General features: G+C 41.8%; 1 protein-coding gene across 1 annotated transcript; it reads left to right on the forward strand.

The window, feature by feature from the left end:
* The first annotated feature begins 14,531 nt into the window (after positions 1 to 14,531).
* Positions 14,532 to 15,497, forward strand: LOC127219811 (olfactory receptor 1361). Its single transcript, XM_051181579.1, has one exon. The coding sequence runs from the start codon at positions 14,559 to 14,561 to the stop codon at positions 15,495 to 15,497; it is 939 nt and encodes a 312-aa protein (XP_051037536.1). The 5' UTR covers positions 14,532 to 14,558.
* The last annotated feature ends 264 nt before the right edge of the window (positions 15,498 to 15,761 follow it).

A 15,761-nucleotide genomic window follows, 5' to 3' on the forward strand; every position in this document is an offset into this window, starting at 1 on the left:
AGAGAACCAGGTTAAGTGGGATAAGAGAGGAAAATCTGGGTTTGGTTCATCTGATGCCTAGTGGCTACAAGCCATAGGTCCACAGCACCCAGAAATAACTTCATGTATAAATGGCAAGAGCTTTTCTGGCTTCCTGAACACTGGCAAAGATGTGTTTGTTATCACAGTCAGTCAATGGCCTTCAACACGGCCAAAGACAGAAACCATTACACAGCTGCAAGGAATTGGTCAGACTCAGAGTCCTGAGCAAAGTAGCAATGAACTTACCTGGAGAGCTGAAGAAGGTCATGAAGGGACATTTTAACCACACATTGTTCCTCATTTATCTGTAAACTTATGATCCAATTAGGGGTATATTTATATATCCCCAATGCAGTTGTTGGGGCTATCAAATGTTCCAACAGGGGTTGTTGTCCATTCAAGAGCTAGGCAAGGAGAATGAGGGAAGAACTGAGCCTATCATGCCTAGCATGAGACTTCCCAGAGCAGGATTATGGTATTTAGGAGAGCTCACTGAGAAGCCTGCACTTCATACCATATTATTTGGAAAAGTGATGAGCCAATATGGATAGGTAAGGTGCCTCTATTAGAAAAACAAACAAACAAACAAACAAAAAAAAAGAAGCTGCTCAACAGTTAGTTCAGGAACATCTCGATAGTGGTCACATTATATCTTCTAATTCCCCCTGGAATTCTCCTATTTTCATGATTAAAAAGAAATCTGGAAAGTGGAGATTAATACAAGATTTGAGAAAAGTTAATGAGACCATGCAACTAATGGGAGCTTTATAGCCAGGATTGTCTATTCCTGAAGCCATGGCAAAAGATACCTATATACCATTTTAGATTTAAAAAAAATTGTTTTTATACCAGCCTGTTGACTCCCCAAGACTGTCACAGATGTACATTTAGTGTTCCATCAGTTAATTTCAAGGAGCCCATGAGGAGGTATCAAAGGAAGGTCCTACCTGAGGGCCTGGCTAATAGTGCAACATTATGCCAGAAGTTTGTGGCTATACAAATTATTAGAAATAAATTTCTGCAGGTTGATATTGTTCATTATATGGATGATATTTTACTTGCCCATAAAAGTGAAGACGTTTTGCTTGCAACATATGGACAGCTGCCCAAGAACCTTGCCAAAACAGGATTAGTATTTGTCTCTAAAAAGATTCAAAGACAACTGCCTTTATAGTATTTGGGACATATGTTATATCCTAAATAAATGAAACCTCAACATTGCAAATTAGGAAAAATAGCTTGCAATCTTTGAATGACTTTCAGAAGTTATTGGGAAACAGTATGACCTTACTTAAAAGTGTCTACTGGAGATTTAGAACCTTTAAGCAACGTTCTAAAAGGGGGGATAATAATCTCAATTCACCTAGGCAGTTAAATGAAAAGGATCACAAATTTTCTTGTAGGTTGAGAATGATATCCAGCATCATCAAGTATGCTATATTGACTATGCAAAACCACGGGAAACTTACATACTTCCTACACAGCATCGTCCAACTGCTGTCTTACGACAAGGGGGACCATGATTATGGTTGCACCTACCTATTTCCCCAGTCAAAGTGTTAAACCCTTATTATGAAGCAGTAGTTTGTATGGTACAGAAATGCCATATGGAATCTAGGAGATATTTTGGGAACCAAGTGTTGCTTATGCTCATTATACTAAACAGTAAGTTGATTATTTCAAAATAATGATCCTTGGGTAATTGCTTTTGCTCAACTTTTGGGCCAAATTGATAATCAATTTCCAATTGATAGACTGTTGCAATTTGCATAAATGCATCCTTTTATTACCTCCTAAAATTGTAATTTTTTGTAAAAAAAAAAGATATGTTTTTACTGATGGTTCTTCTAATGGAAGAGTAGCTTATGTTAAAGGATATGTAGTACAAACAACTCTGGCTTCAGTTCAAATAGTTGAGTTACAAGTTGTTGAATAGTTTTTCAGCTTCTTGTGAATAATTCATTTAATTTGTACACTGATAGTCATTATGTTTTTAAAGCTCTTCAATTAATAGAGATAGTTCCATGCATTGGAAGTAGTAATGGTCAGGTTAAAATACTGTTTCAGCAAATTCAAAATGCCATTCATCAAAGAAAATCACCAAGCTTTGTGGGCCATATAAAGGCTCATTCAAACGTCCCTGGCCCACTGGTGGAAAGTAATGAGTCAGCAGATAGATTAACTTTGTCCAGGTAGAACTGGCTCAGTAGTCACATAGCTTTCATCATCAAAATAGCAGAAGTCTAAGAAAACACTTTGGTTTAACAAGAGAAACTGCTCATTAAATTGTCAAACAATGTGCTGTATGCCCACAATATTTACCTGTGTCTAATTTAGGAGTAAATCCTTAAGGCCTGCTTCCTAATCATTAATGGCAAATGGATATTACCCAAATTACAGGATTCAGCAAATTAAAATATGTGCATGTGGTAGTTGATACATATTCAGGTTTCTTTTTCTTTTCTTTTCTTTTTTTTTTTTAGGATCACAAAGAGGTGTTTTTAATTGGTACTCAATTGCTATATATAATATTGCACAAATTAAAGATGTATCAACAGTTCTAATTTTGATACAGACTTATCAACAATCATATAAAACTACATGGTGCATTCTGGTGGTAGGTACTTTAGTAAATAGTGCAAATATTAACCCCAGCTACTTCATGAAAATCAGCCTTCCACAAAAGAACTCACAGGTCACTTAAGATATCAACAGAAGAGAGGTAAGTCTGGGACCAATTTGGGTGGATTCTCCCCTACACCCTTTCCCAGGAACTCCCTGGGTTGACCCCTGTGTCCTGTCCCCATCTAGAGAGCTCTTGGAGCTCTGATACACATCCACCCACCCCCACCAAGAACCTGCTCTCCCCCTACCCGGTGCCCTAACCTGCCCACTGTCCTACCACTCTGGTTGAGCACTGGGACATAGGGTGGAGCCAACAATCCAGCCACATTTGGGGAACTTCCATGAGCTGCTCTGAGCACACTAGACCTGCCTATCCACGCAGGACCACCTGTAATTTCCAGAGTTCCACCTATCTCCGCGGGACCACTCTGAGTTCCTGTGGGCTGGATCCTTGACCCCAATACCAGGGCCTGTACCAAAGACAGCTCAGCTGGAGAGTGCCAGGTCCCAGCTAGATCCGCCTATCAGCTTAAGGAACACCCTGAGTTCCAGCCTTTGAGATCTTTGACTCCCATTGCCAGTCTTCTACTGGATCCTGATCGCTGACTGCATCCCCGGGCCCCTGTCTGAGGAGAGACCTCCTAGAGAGCTTGGACCACTCAGAGCTACAGACATCGAACCTTTGACCCACCTAAGCCCAACAGGGAAGTACCATAGAGAGAGGGGGAGACCCCACCAAAACCTACTGGAAGAAGCTATGGGAAGACAGCAATACAAGGAAACACCTAACAACAGAAAGACAAGCATAACACCACCAGAATCTAGGGAATCTACACCAACTAGACCAGAATACAACAAAGCAGATGAAGCAGAAGAGAACGACTTAAAAATTATCGTCATAAAAATGATAGAGGCCCTCAAAGATGATGTGAGAAAATCCCTTAAAGAAATAGAAGAAAAAACAAACAAAAAACTGGAAGAAATGAACAAATTTCATAAAAAACGTACAAAAAGCCAAGAAAAAACAATTACGCAGGTGAAGGAAACAGTTCAAGAGTTGAAAACTGAAATAGAGAAAAGAAAGACAACACAACCCGAAGGAATGCTGGAAATAGAAAAACTGGGCAAACGATCAGGAACTACAGATGCAAGCATAACCAACAGAATTCAAGAGATGGAAGAGAGAATCTCAGGAACTGAAGATAAACTAGAGGAAATGGATTCATCCACCAAAGAAAATCGTAAATCCAACAAATCCTTAACACAAAACATCCAGAAAATGTGGGACACCATGGGAAGGCCAAACCTAAGAATAATAGGCATAGAGGAAGGTGAGGAAGCCCAGCTCAAAAGTGCCAAAAACATATTCAACAAAATCATTGAGGAAAACTTTCCCAATCTGAAGAAGATCATGCCCATGAAAGTACAAGAAGCATACCGAACACCAAATAGACTGGATCAAAGAAAAAAGACCTCTTGGCATATAATAATCAAAACACCTAACATACAGAATAAAGAAAGAATATTAAGAGCAGTGAAGAAAAAAGGACAGGTAACATATAAAGGCAGACCTGTCAAAATTACACCTGACTTCTCCATGGAAACCCTCAAGACCCTCAAGAAGGTCCTGGATAGATGTTCTACAAGTACTAAGAGTCCACGGATGCCAGCCCAGGCTACTATACCCAGCAAAACTCTAAATCACTATAGTTGGAGAAAATAAGATATTTAATGACAAAGCCAGATTTTCACAATACATATCTACAAATCCAGCCCTACAGAAAGTTTTGGAAGGAAAACTCCAACCCAAGGAAGTTAACTATGCCCACAAAGATGTAGGCAACAGATAATCCCACTTCACCAGAAACCAAGGGTAAAGCAGGACAAATATATTCACAATACCACTGCCAACAACAAATCTAAAACAAACAAGCATTAACAATCAATGGTTCTTACTCTCCCTCAACATTAATGGTCTTAACTCACCTATAAAAAGACACAGGCTAACAGAATGGATACAAAGACAGAATCCATCCTTCTGCTGCATACAAGAAACACATCTAAGCTTCAAAGATAGACTACCTCAGGATAAAGGGCTGGGAAAAGATCTTCCAATCAAATGGGCTCAAGAAGCAAGCAGGTGTGGCTATCCTAATATCTAATAAGTTAGACTTCAAACCAAACTTAATCAAAAGAGATGAAGATGGTCATTTCTTATTCATCGCAGAGAAATCCATCAACACATAGTCTCAGTTCTGAACATCTATGCCCCAAATACAAAGGCACCCACATTCGTAAAAGAAATGCTACTAAAACTCAAACCTCACATAAAACCTCACACACTTATAGTGGGAGACTTCAACACACCCCTCTCACCACTAGACAGGACCACCATTCAGAAACTCAACAAAGAAACAAAAGAACTAACAGAAGTTATGTCTCAACTGGGTTTAATAGACATCTGTGGAACATTCGATCCAAACACAAAAGAATATACCTTCTTCTCTGCTCCACGTGGAACCTTCTCTAAAATCAACCACATACTAAGTGGCATAACAAACTTCAACAGATACAAAAGAGTTGGAATAGTCCCCTGTATCTTATCAGATCACTATGCTTTAAAGTTGGAATTCAACAACAACACAAACTCATGGAAACTGAACAATGTGCAATTGCACCACACCTGGGTCAAAGAAGAAATAAAGAAAGAAATTAAGGACTTTCTAAAATTCAACGAGAATGAGGACACAACATACCCAACCTTATGGGACACCTTGAAAACAGTGTTACGAGGGAAATTCATTGCACTAGGTGCCCATATGAAGAAAACAGAGGATAGTCACATTAGAGAATTAACAGCGCAACTGAAAGCCTTAGAACAAAAAGAAGCAAACTCACCCCGGAGGAGTAGATGCCAGGAAATAATCAATTTGAGGGCTGAAATCAATAAAATAGAAACCAGGAAAACAATAGAACAAATCGAGGCAACAAAGAGTTAGTTTTTCGAGAAAACCAACAAGATAGACAAACCTTTATCAAACTAACAAAAAAGCAGAGAGAGACCATGCAAATTAACAAAATCAGAAACGAAAAGGGGGACATAACAACGGACACAGAGGAAATCCAGACAACTTTCAGGTCATACTTTGAAAACCTGTACTCCACAAAAAATTGAAAATTCAAAGGAAATGGACAAATTTCTGGATAACTATTGCCAAAATTAAATCAAGTACAGACAAACAGCTTAAATAGACCTATAGCCCACAATGAAATAGAAGCAGTCATCGAAAGCCTTCCAACCAAAAAAAGCCCAGGGCCAGATGGCTTCAGTGCAGAATTCTACCAGAAATTCTCCTCAAATTGTTCCACACAATAGAAACAGAAGGTTCATTACCAAACTCTTTTTATGAGGCCACAATAACCTTGGTACCCAAGCCTCACAAAGACACAACTAAGAAAGAGAACTACAGACCAATATCACTGATGAACATCGATGCAAAAATACTCAATAAAATACTGACAAACCAAATCCAAGAATACATCAGAGAAATCATCCACCATGACCAAGTAGGCTTCATTCCTGGGTTGCAGGGATGGTTCAACATACAAAAATCTGTCAACGTGATCCACCATATAAACAAACTGAAAAAGAAAAACCATATGATCATCTCCCTAGATGCTGAAAAAGCCTTCGACAAAATTGAACACCTTTTCATGTTAGAGGTCTTAGAGAGATCACGGATAACAGGAACATACCTAAACATAATAAGAGCAATATCCAGTACACCAACAGCCAACATCAAACTGAATGGAGAGAAGCTTAAGGCGATTCCTCTAAAATCAGGAACAAGACAAGGCTGCCCTCTCTCTCCAAATCTCTTGAGTATTGTACTTGAAGTTCTAGCTAAAGCTGTAAGAAACAAAAGGAGATCAAGGGGATCCAAATTGGAAAGGAAGAAGTCAAACTGTCTCTATTTGCAGATGATATAATAGTTTACTTAAGTGACCCAATAAACTCTCCCTGGTGCCGCAGACTGCTCAGTGGAAATCAAAAAGGCTGAAAGACACTTAAGAAAGTGCACAACATTCTTAGCTATCAGAGAAATGCAAATCAAAACAACCTTAATATACCATCTTACTTCTGCCAGAATGGCTAAAATTAGAAACACCAATGACAACTTATGCTGGAGAGGATGTGGAGAAAGGGGAACACTCCTCCACTGCTGGTGGGAGTGCAAACTTGTACAGACATTTTGGAGATCAGTATGGCGGTTCCTCAGGAAAATGGGAATTAGTTTACCACAGGACCCAGCAACCCCCCTCTTAGCCATATGCCCAAATGATCCACATCCATGCAACAAAGACATGTGCTCAACTATGTTCATAGCAGCGTTATTTGTAATAGCAAGAACCTGGAAGCAACCTAGATGCCCCTCAACTGAAGAATGGATAAAGAAGATGTGACACATCTACACAATGGAATACTACTCTGCAGAAAAAAATAATGGAATCTTGAAATTTGTAGGCAAGTGGATGGCACTAGAAGAACCATCCTGAATGAGGTAACCTAGTGACAAAAAAGGAACATGGTATGTCCTCGCTCATATATGGATTTTAGACCTAGAGCAAAGCCTAACCAGCCTATAATTCACACTACCAGAGGAACTAGAATACAAGGTGTATTCTAAGAGATTCATATAAGATCCCTCACGGAAAGGGGAAGGGACAAGTCCCCCAGAGCACATGGGAAGTGGGGGGCAGTGAATGGAGAGAGAAGTAAGAGAAAGAGAAGGGGAGGAGAGGAAAGCACGTGTGACTAGGAACATTGAGTCAGGGTAGGAATAGAAGACAGAAGAGAGAGAGAACATAAAAGAGGGAGCCCATTATTGGTTTGAAGAGAAAACTGAACCTAAAGAAAGGTCTAGAGACCTATAAGACTGCCTCCAACTAACATTTTGAGCAACCGTGGAAAGGCTACCATAAATGCCCTGATAATGAGATCGACAACTAACTTATCCACCATCATGGAGCCCTCATCTAGTACCTGTTGGAAACAGAAGCAAACATCCATAGCTAAACACTGAGTCGAACTAGAATCCAGATGCAGAGGGAGAGGACAAGACCAGGTTGCAGAAACACATAGAGACAGCTGATCTGAACAAGGAGGAGCTAATGGGCCCCCAGACTGATAGCTGGGAATCCAGCATGGGACTGACTCAGACCCCCTGAATATGGGTCTCAGCTAGAAGGACTGAGAAGTCTAAGGGGCCTCAGACAGTGGAACCAGGATGTATTCCTGGTGCAGAAGATGACCTTGCAGACACATCCCCCATGGATGGACACTCACTTAACCTAGAGACAGGAGAGAAGTCCTAGTCCCTACTTAAAATGACTTGACAATTTTACATGACCCCTCCTGGATGGCATAGCTCTCCATGTGGAATGGGGGTGGGGGGATGGGAGGGGAGGGTGATCAGGGTGCATGTGAGGGGGGAGAGAGGGTAAGAGGGAGGGAACTGGGATTGACATGTAAAATTAAAAAAAAAAAAGATGTTCACGTAAGTCAAGTCAAGATGTCTCTGTAAAAAGCCTGGCATCTCAAAGCTAAAGTGTGAGGGTGGAGAGTGAGGCTGGCCCATACTCTACAGCAAAATCACAACTCATAAAATGGATGATAAAAATACTAAAAATTCAGCTACTTCATTTAGGAATCAGAGAGTACATGCATAGTGGGAACTATAAGAAGACACTTCCATGTTCTGCTCTAGAGGTCCTATGCTCCAAGAGTCATTCCACCCCTGCAGAATCTGTGTAAGGAACTACTGTTTCAAAGTTCCAAACAAACAAGATGGCAGGCAATTCATACAAAGGGCTTAAATGAGACTTTTCCATTCAAAAGAAAACTAATGCAATCTCCATAAATTAAGAAAGTCTCATGAAAATGCTGCTGAGGCATGGAAGCCAGTCTACCACTCTCCTCCATTGAGTGTCTCATACAGCACTGTGTGGAAAGGAGGGCTGGGTACCATCTAGCTCTTGTAACATGCTCAGATCTGGTCTCCACACACACAGGGTGAAGTGCAGTGAGCTAGCTGGCTGCTTGTCACAACAGCTTCCTACTGAAAGGTCTAAGCAAACCATCTTGAAGTACATCCCAGGAGGTGGACTGGACCCATATTCAGGTTTCTTAACTAGAGACATAACTCAGCATGCAATAACTCATTGCTTAAAATGTTTTGCTTACATGGGAATTCCTAAAATTATAAAAATGGATAATGGATCTGTATATATTAGTAAAGCATTTCAGCAATTTTATTCCCAATGGAAAACTGAACACACAACAGGCATTCCTTACAATCCTCAAGGACCAGGAACTGTGGAGTATGCCCATGGCTACTTGAAAACACAACTTCAAAAAATAAGTAAAGGGGAATTATACTCCCAGTCTCCACACACAATGCATTAAAATATGTACTTTTCATTTTAAACTTCTTGAATGTTGATGTCTGTGAGCAATCTGGCGCGGATATATTCTAACATGAGCAACTCTTGTTCAAATCTAAATGAAAGATCCTTGCACTGGATTATGGAAAAGACCCAATCCTATTTTAATACATGGTCAAGGGCATGTTTGTGTTTTATGTACAGGAAGAAAATGAATGCTTGGTGAGATGTGTAGAGCAGACGAATGTCGGACATGATGACATCATAGCTGCTGAGGCCTCAGACGAATTTGAATGAGATCTGCTGAACCTGTGTTGCTGACCCTCTGATGTCATCATTCTACAGTCTGAGAAGGGAAGGAGACTACAATGGGTGATTTCCAGTTTCTTGACAAATCTGTTACATCAACTTCCCAGATCTCTGTGAGTTTTAATTCTCCTGGATCTGACCAAGGACTGAATCCTAGCAGTTTATCCATACTACATCTTGGGACATAGAACTCATTTTTGCCAGTCGAAATTAATTTCTGCTGTTGCCTCAGAGACTTCCCCTTGAGGGAAAAGGACTCATTAGAACAACTGAAAACTATTATGAAGGTGATGTGTGGCTAAAGCCCCTCTTCAGTATATGAGGAGGAATTGAACAAAAGCTTTGCTGCTAGTATTCAATACTCAAGGACTGCAGTATCTCAAACTTATCTTTGGAAGTTAGGAGCAGCAATTCATTGAACTTTGAGAGAGGGGGAAAAGAAAAGGTTCAGAATTGTTGAGTTACTCATACTTCATCTGCCACGAGAATATTTTAAAAATCAGTGCTTGTTCTGATAGGAATTTGACATGATGCTAATGAGTCTTCAGATACAATGTAATGAAAAAAAGCAGATTTAGATTTTGATACAGCTAAAGGTACTAGACACATCCTAGAATAATTTTAAAAGGCCATTTTATCTTAGTCATCCTTTATCCCTTTAATAGGAGATAACTGTAGCCTTAAAAGCTTATACATTACTTAGTATTGTCAAGCTTGCTTGTGAACTCTTAATGAAAAGCTGGCTCAGAGGTGCATGGCATCAAGCTGAACACTCCCCCTAACGTTTGTTACTACAAAGGCTGTGAAAGGATGAAAAATACAGCCTAATTCTCCAATGATCCCAGGAAGCTAGATGTATAGAAATACTATCTAAAAAGCCCTAAAAACCTCAAATTCCAGACCCTGTCCTCAGCCAGTAAATAGGCAAGGTCACACTCCTTGCTGTTTACACAGACAGGCCCTTGAGTACATAATCCTGGCCTAGTAAGATAACAGAAAATGAGCTGGCTAACCGCTTATCTGACTTCATAAACTGCTTGTGAACACCCCCCCCCCAGTAAACTGCTTATGAAACCCCCGCCCCAGTGACCTATACTAACTACCAATTATCACTCCACCCAGGAGCCACACCAATACAGCTATAGAAGAACAAAAAAATGGTTTAAATTGAGTGGGCCACACCACATGGGATCTTGACACTTTGGGATGATTGGTTTGGTGTGTGGGCTTTGTTGTAAACCCTATAAAAACTGTCTTAATTCTGCCCTCAGGGTCCTCAGTCCTTTACCCATGTGTGGCGTATGACTGTGGACCCTAGTGCACTTGAAATAAAAAAAGCCCTCTTGCAGTCTGCAGCAAGACTGCTTCTTGTGAGTGATTTGGGGCGTCACCTTTCCTGAGTTGGAGAGTGAAGGCCCTCAGTCTGAGGGTCTTTCATTTGGTCTTTCAGCTGGTAGTCAAAGTTGGTAAGATCTTATGGCTTCCAGGTGACCTAAGACAGGTCACACATGATGGAATGTGTGTTCCAATGACAGTTAAACCTGGAAGGTGAAAGAAGACAACCTAAGACAGACACAGTCATCTGTCCTGTGGCAGAAGCACAGGTATTAATTAATTAATTAAATTTAGAAAGGGGGATTTTCGGGGTCTAGAGTGATAGCTCTGCTTCATCTTGGCTTAAGGTCAGAGAGTTCAAAACTGTCCTTACTCTTCCAAGGTTAAAGTCATGAGACTTGAAGGTCTAAGGTGTGGTTACTGTAGGATGTTTGGTCTAAAGCATAGATGTCTTATATAAATGACAAGAGATTTAGTCTGATATGATTACTCTTAACCCTCAAGGTCAGCTAATGAGAGATTTAGTCTACTGAATGTTTGGAAAATTAAGGAATTAAGTCTTTTTGTTCCTTGTATCTTGGTAAAGAAGTCTTTTGCCTTTCCCCCTTTTTGGTGTGGGTATATTAGGATTTTGAAGAATAAACTTGGGGCATTTAGTATTCACTGAATTGCCCTCCTGATTCTATTCTGTGTCTCTATCTTTTCCTTAGTATCTTTCCCTGCTGTCTCTCAATCCACACTCTCCCTCTCAGGCACGAACTGGGCAAGTCGCTGGGTCCGACTGAAGCCCCCAAAGATGGGTTTCTACACTTTCCCAAAACAGTTCACTAACTAGGAACCAAACATTCAATTATAAGCCTGTAGAGGCCATTGTCACTCAAACCAACACAGTGTGTGTGTGTGTGTGTGTGTGTGTGTGTGTGTGTGTGCGCGCGCGCACGCGCGCACAAACAAACTGTAGTACAGATGTAGATATCAGAGAACAACCTGCTAGAGCCAGTTGGACCATGTGGGTCTTGGGGGGATCAGCTGAGGCTATCATGCTTGGTGGTTAGTGCATTTAACTGAGTCATTTTACAGGCCCTTGAAAGCTGAATCTCTTGATTCTTATATGGCCTCACATTTCTCAATGACATCAACTCAAACTGGTTGGGTAAAGGAGAAAGTACTGGATTCTGAGTTTTTCTGTAGCAGAAGGATACGGCTTGTAGTTACCCTCAATATCCAGCACTTCCAGTGTCCTTTAAGTCATGAGGCAGAAACTCAGGTGACAGGTCTTTATTATCATGTTGTACCCCAAAGAGCCCAAGAAGGAAAAAGGACAAATTGCTCTCTGCTTGCCTCTAACGAGGCTCCCAGGGACTATGGCCCTAGTGGCCATAGAAGCTCCTCTGAAGAGCTTGCCCTTCGACTTTCCAAGATGTCCTTCTGATTCTGAAGACTGAGCCCGGGCTCCAGAGCCTCCTCCATACAACCTGACAGCACCAATGACATCTCCCCTCCCTAAGAACAACAACTTCCGTCAAGTAAAAGAAGTGAAGCAAGCCCAACACTTCTGGTGACACCGAGGACTGCCACCTTCTCTCAAAGTCAGGTCAGTAGAACTTTATATTGCATAATGGAGGGGAAATTTTCCAGGGACAGCACTTAGTTTTAAGTGGAGCCATGAAAACCGTCCTGTGGTCACTGACCATTCTTCATAATCACCCGATAATTATAACCAATGTCTATCTGGTCAGGTTCTGGGATGCTGACTGTGGGCAGTCCAGGTTGGCCAAGTTTCTGCTCATACCTCTGATTCATCCTTTCTGCTTTCATTCTACAAGTTCAGCTCAGTGCACCTAACCAAGAAGACCTGATTTAGAACTCAGAGGTGAGCTCTGTAGACATGAGTCTAGAGAGCAACACAATGTGATCATCAGTCTGGGGGTGGTTTTGGCTGAGGCCAAATTGATCTGTAGAACAAACAGGAATGTGTGATATGTTCAGATTAGAGAGAATGGAGAGATCATGTTTCCTCTAAAGCAACATTGCTGATGATGCTGATAATACTGGGCGTTAAATGCTCATCACCTGTTAGCATCTATGGCAGCCACTGTGTGTAAGTATGTATGTTTTTGGTGGTTTTATATTTTATTGTTAATATAGATTAATTGTACAAAATAATGGTTTTATCATGGCAATTTTACACATGTATAAAATGTACTTTGACAACATGCAAATCATCTAATCCTTTACTGTCTTTTGCATTCCCTCTGGTCTCCCTGTCCCTTGAAGTGGGTCCCCTTCTACTTTGATGATTTTATTATTATGTATTAATTATTAAAAATATTAATTAATTAAAAATTAAAAACAGACACAGTCTCTCTCTATAGCTCTGGCAGCCCTGAGACTCTATGTAGACCAGGCTGTCCTCAAATTCACAGAGACCTGCTTGCCTCTGCCTCTGGATCAGTGGGATTCAAGGTGTGTGCCACCAGGCCTGATCATCTCTCTGTTTTTAAATTTTTTTTTTTTAACCAGGATTTCCCATTTGAAGAGAAATGTAGCCAGGTGGTGGGAGGCGCACAGGAAGCAAAGGCAGGCAGATCTTTATGAGGTTGAGGCCAGCTGGTCTACAGAGCAGGCACCAGGGCAGCCAATGCTACACAAACAAATGCTGCCTCAAAAAAGAAAAACAAAGCCAACAACAACAAACAAACAAAAAGAGATGTAGCTTGTTGTGTTTTTTTTTCTGAGTCTGGAATATTTCACACAACATGTTAGTATTATTTCCATCCACTCTCCTTAAAATGATATAATTTTGTTCTTATTTTTAAAATAAAGCACACATTGTATATATACACCATAATATTTTTGTTCATCCCATTGATAGACATCTAAATTAAATCCCATGTAGTGGGGTCTGTCTTCCCACTGGCTATGTAATAGATGATCTTGAGCTCTTGATCTGCCTTTCTCCATCTCTTGCATCTTGGGATTCCTGCATGGGCCACCACACCCTCACTCCTAACTCTGTTAGATAACCTTTATTGGTAATTTTTTTGGGGGGGAGGGTTGAGACAGGGTTTCTCTGTGTAGTCCTGTAGGCTGTCCTGGTACTTGCTCTGTTGATCAAGTTGACCTTGAACTCAGAGATCTGCCTGCCTCTGTCTCCCAAGTGCTGGGATTGATGGCGTGCGCCACCACCACCAGGCCATGTCTGTAATTTTTAAAAATCACACTTTTATTTTATTTTATTTTATTTTATGGGACTGAAAAGATGGCTCAGCAGTTAAGAGCATTGGTTGCTTTTCCAGAGGATCCAGCACTCACGTGGCAGCTCACAACTGTCTCTAACTCCAGCTCCAGGGGATCTGACACCCTCACATAGACATTCATAAAGGCAAAACACCAATGTACATAAAATAAAAATAATTAAAAAATTGAACTTTTGAAAAACATTAGATGGTCAGGTATTGTGGTCATGTCATCCACTTGAGTGTGCCGAGGTCAGGAGGATTCTAGGTTCAAGGCCACTCTTGACAACACAGGGAGACCCTGTCTCAAAGATCAAAAGGGAGTAATGGTAGAGAGTTCAGGCAGGACACATGACTCACCAGGAACCCACTGTCATAAGCTGTCCAGCATCTACCCTGAGATGCCACACACAGCCCATACACACTCAAACTCACAGCTACTGGAGAAGCAAAGTCACTGCAGGGAGCAAACTGCTCATGCCCCCGCCCACTCCTCTGACCCATCTCTCTGTAATTTTAGTGGTCCAGTCTTCACCAGTATTCCCAAGTTTCAGGGTTCAATCATCTTTGCCTGCTCACAGCCCAATGGGAGGCACCAACCAGTCTAGCGTCTCCGAGTTCCTCCTCCTGGGACTCTCCAGGCAGCCCCAGCAGCAGCAGCTCCTCTTCCTGCTCTTCCTCATCATGTACCTGGTCACTGTCCTGGGAAACCTGCTCATCATCCTGGCCATCGGCACAGACTCCCATCTGCACACCCCCATGTACTTCTTCCTCAGCAACCTGTCCTTCGTGGATGTCTGCTTCTCCTCCACCACTGTCCCCAAGGTGCTGGCCAACCACATACTCGGGAGTCAGACCATTTCCTTCTCTGGGTGTCTCACACAGATGTATTTCCTTTTCATGTTTGTTGACATGGACAATTTCCTGCTGGCTGTGATGGCCTATGACCGGTATGTGGCCATATGCCACCCTTTACACTATACAACAAAGATGACCCATCAGCTCTGTGTCCTGATGGTGGCTGGATCATGGGTCACTGCCAATCTGAATGTCCTATTGCACACCCTGCTCATGGCTCGACTCTCATTCTGTGCAGACAACACTATCCCCCACTTCTTCTGTGATATCACTCCCCTCCTGAAGCTCTCCTGCTCTGACACACACCTCAATGAGCTGATGATTCTTACAGAGGGAGCTGTGATCATGGTCACCCCATTTGTCTGCATCCTGATCTCCTACATCCACATCACCTCTGCCGTCCTGAGAGTCTCATCCACACAGGGGAGGTGGAGAGCCTTCTCCACCTGCAGCTCCCACCTGGCTGTGGTCGGCCTCTTCTATGGCACCATCATCGCTGTGTATTTCAACCCCTCCTCTGCACATTCATCTGAGAAGGACACAGCAGCCACAGTGCTGTACACTGTGGTGACCCCCATGCTGAACCCTTTCATCTACAGCCTGAGGAACAGGGACCTGAAAGGGGCTCTATGCAAAGTGGTCCACAGAAGGACTTTTTCTGTGTGAAAAGTATGTTTGGACTGCTCCCTGCTCCCTATCACGTTTCAGAATTGAGCACAATTCAACAACTGGACTGTATTAGGCTCAGTCAAAACAATTGTTTCCTGCTTGTTAGGGGGTCCCGTTCACCAGGTGCATGAATGGATTTACCAAATAATGGGACCTGGTCTTGCTTTGTTTTGTTTGTGTCTAGGGTCTTAGGGATGGAACGTAGGGCTTTGCACATGCTAGGCAAGAGCTCTGCCACTGAACTACATTCTGCAGCCATTC

Source organism: Phodopus roborovskii, unplaced genomic scaffold, assembly GCF_943737965.1.
Source record: "Phodopus roborovskii unplaced genomic scaffold, PHOROB, whole genome shotgun sequence".
Classification (NCBI taxonomy): Eukaryota; Metazoa; Chordata; class Mammalia; order Rodentia; family Cricetidae; genus Phodopus; species Phodopus roborovskii.

Excerpts from the sequence above, each read along its gene's own strand:
- LOC127219811 (XM_051181579.1), top strand. The coding sequence starts at position 14,559 with ATGGGAGGCACCAACCAGTCTAGCGTCTCCGAGTTCCTCCTCCTGGGA.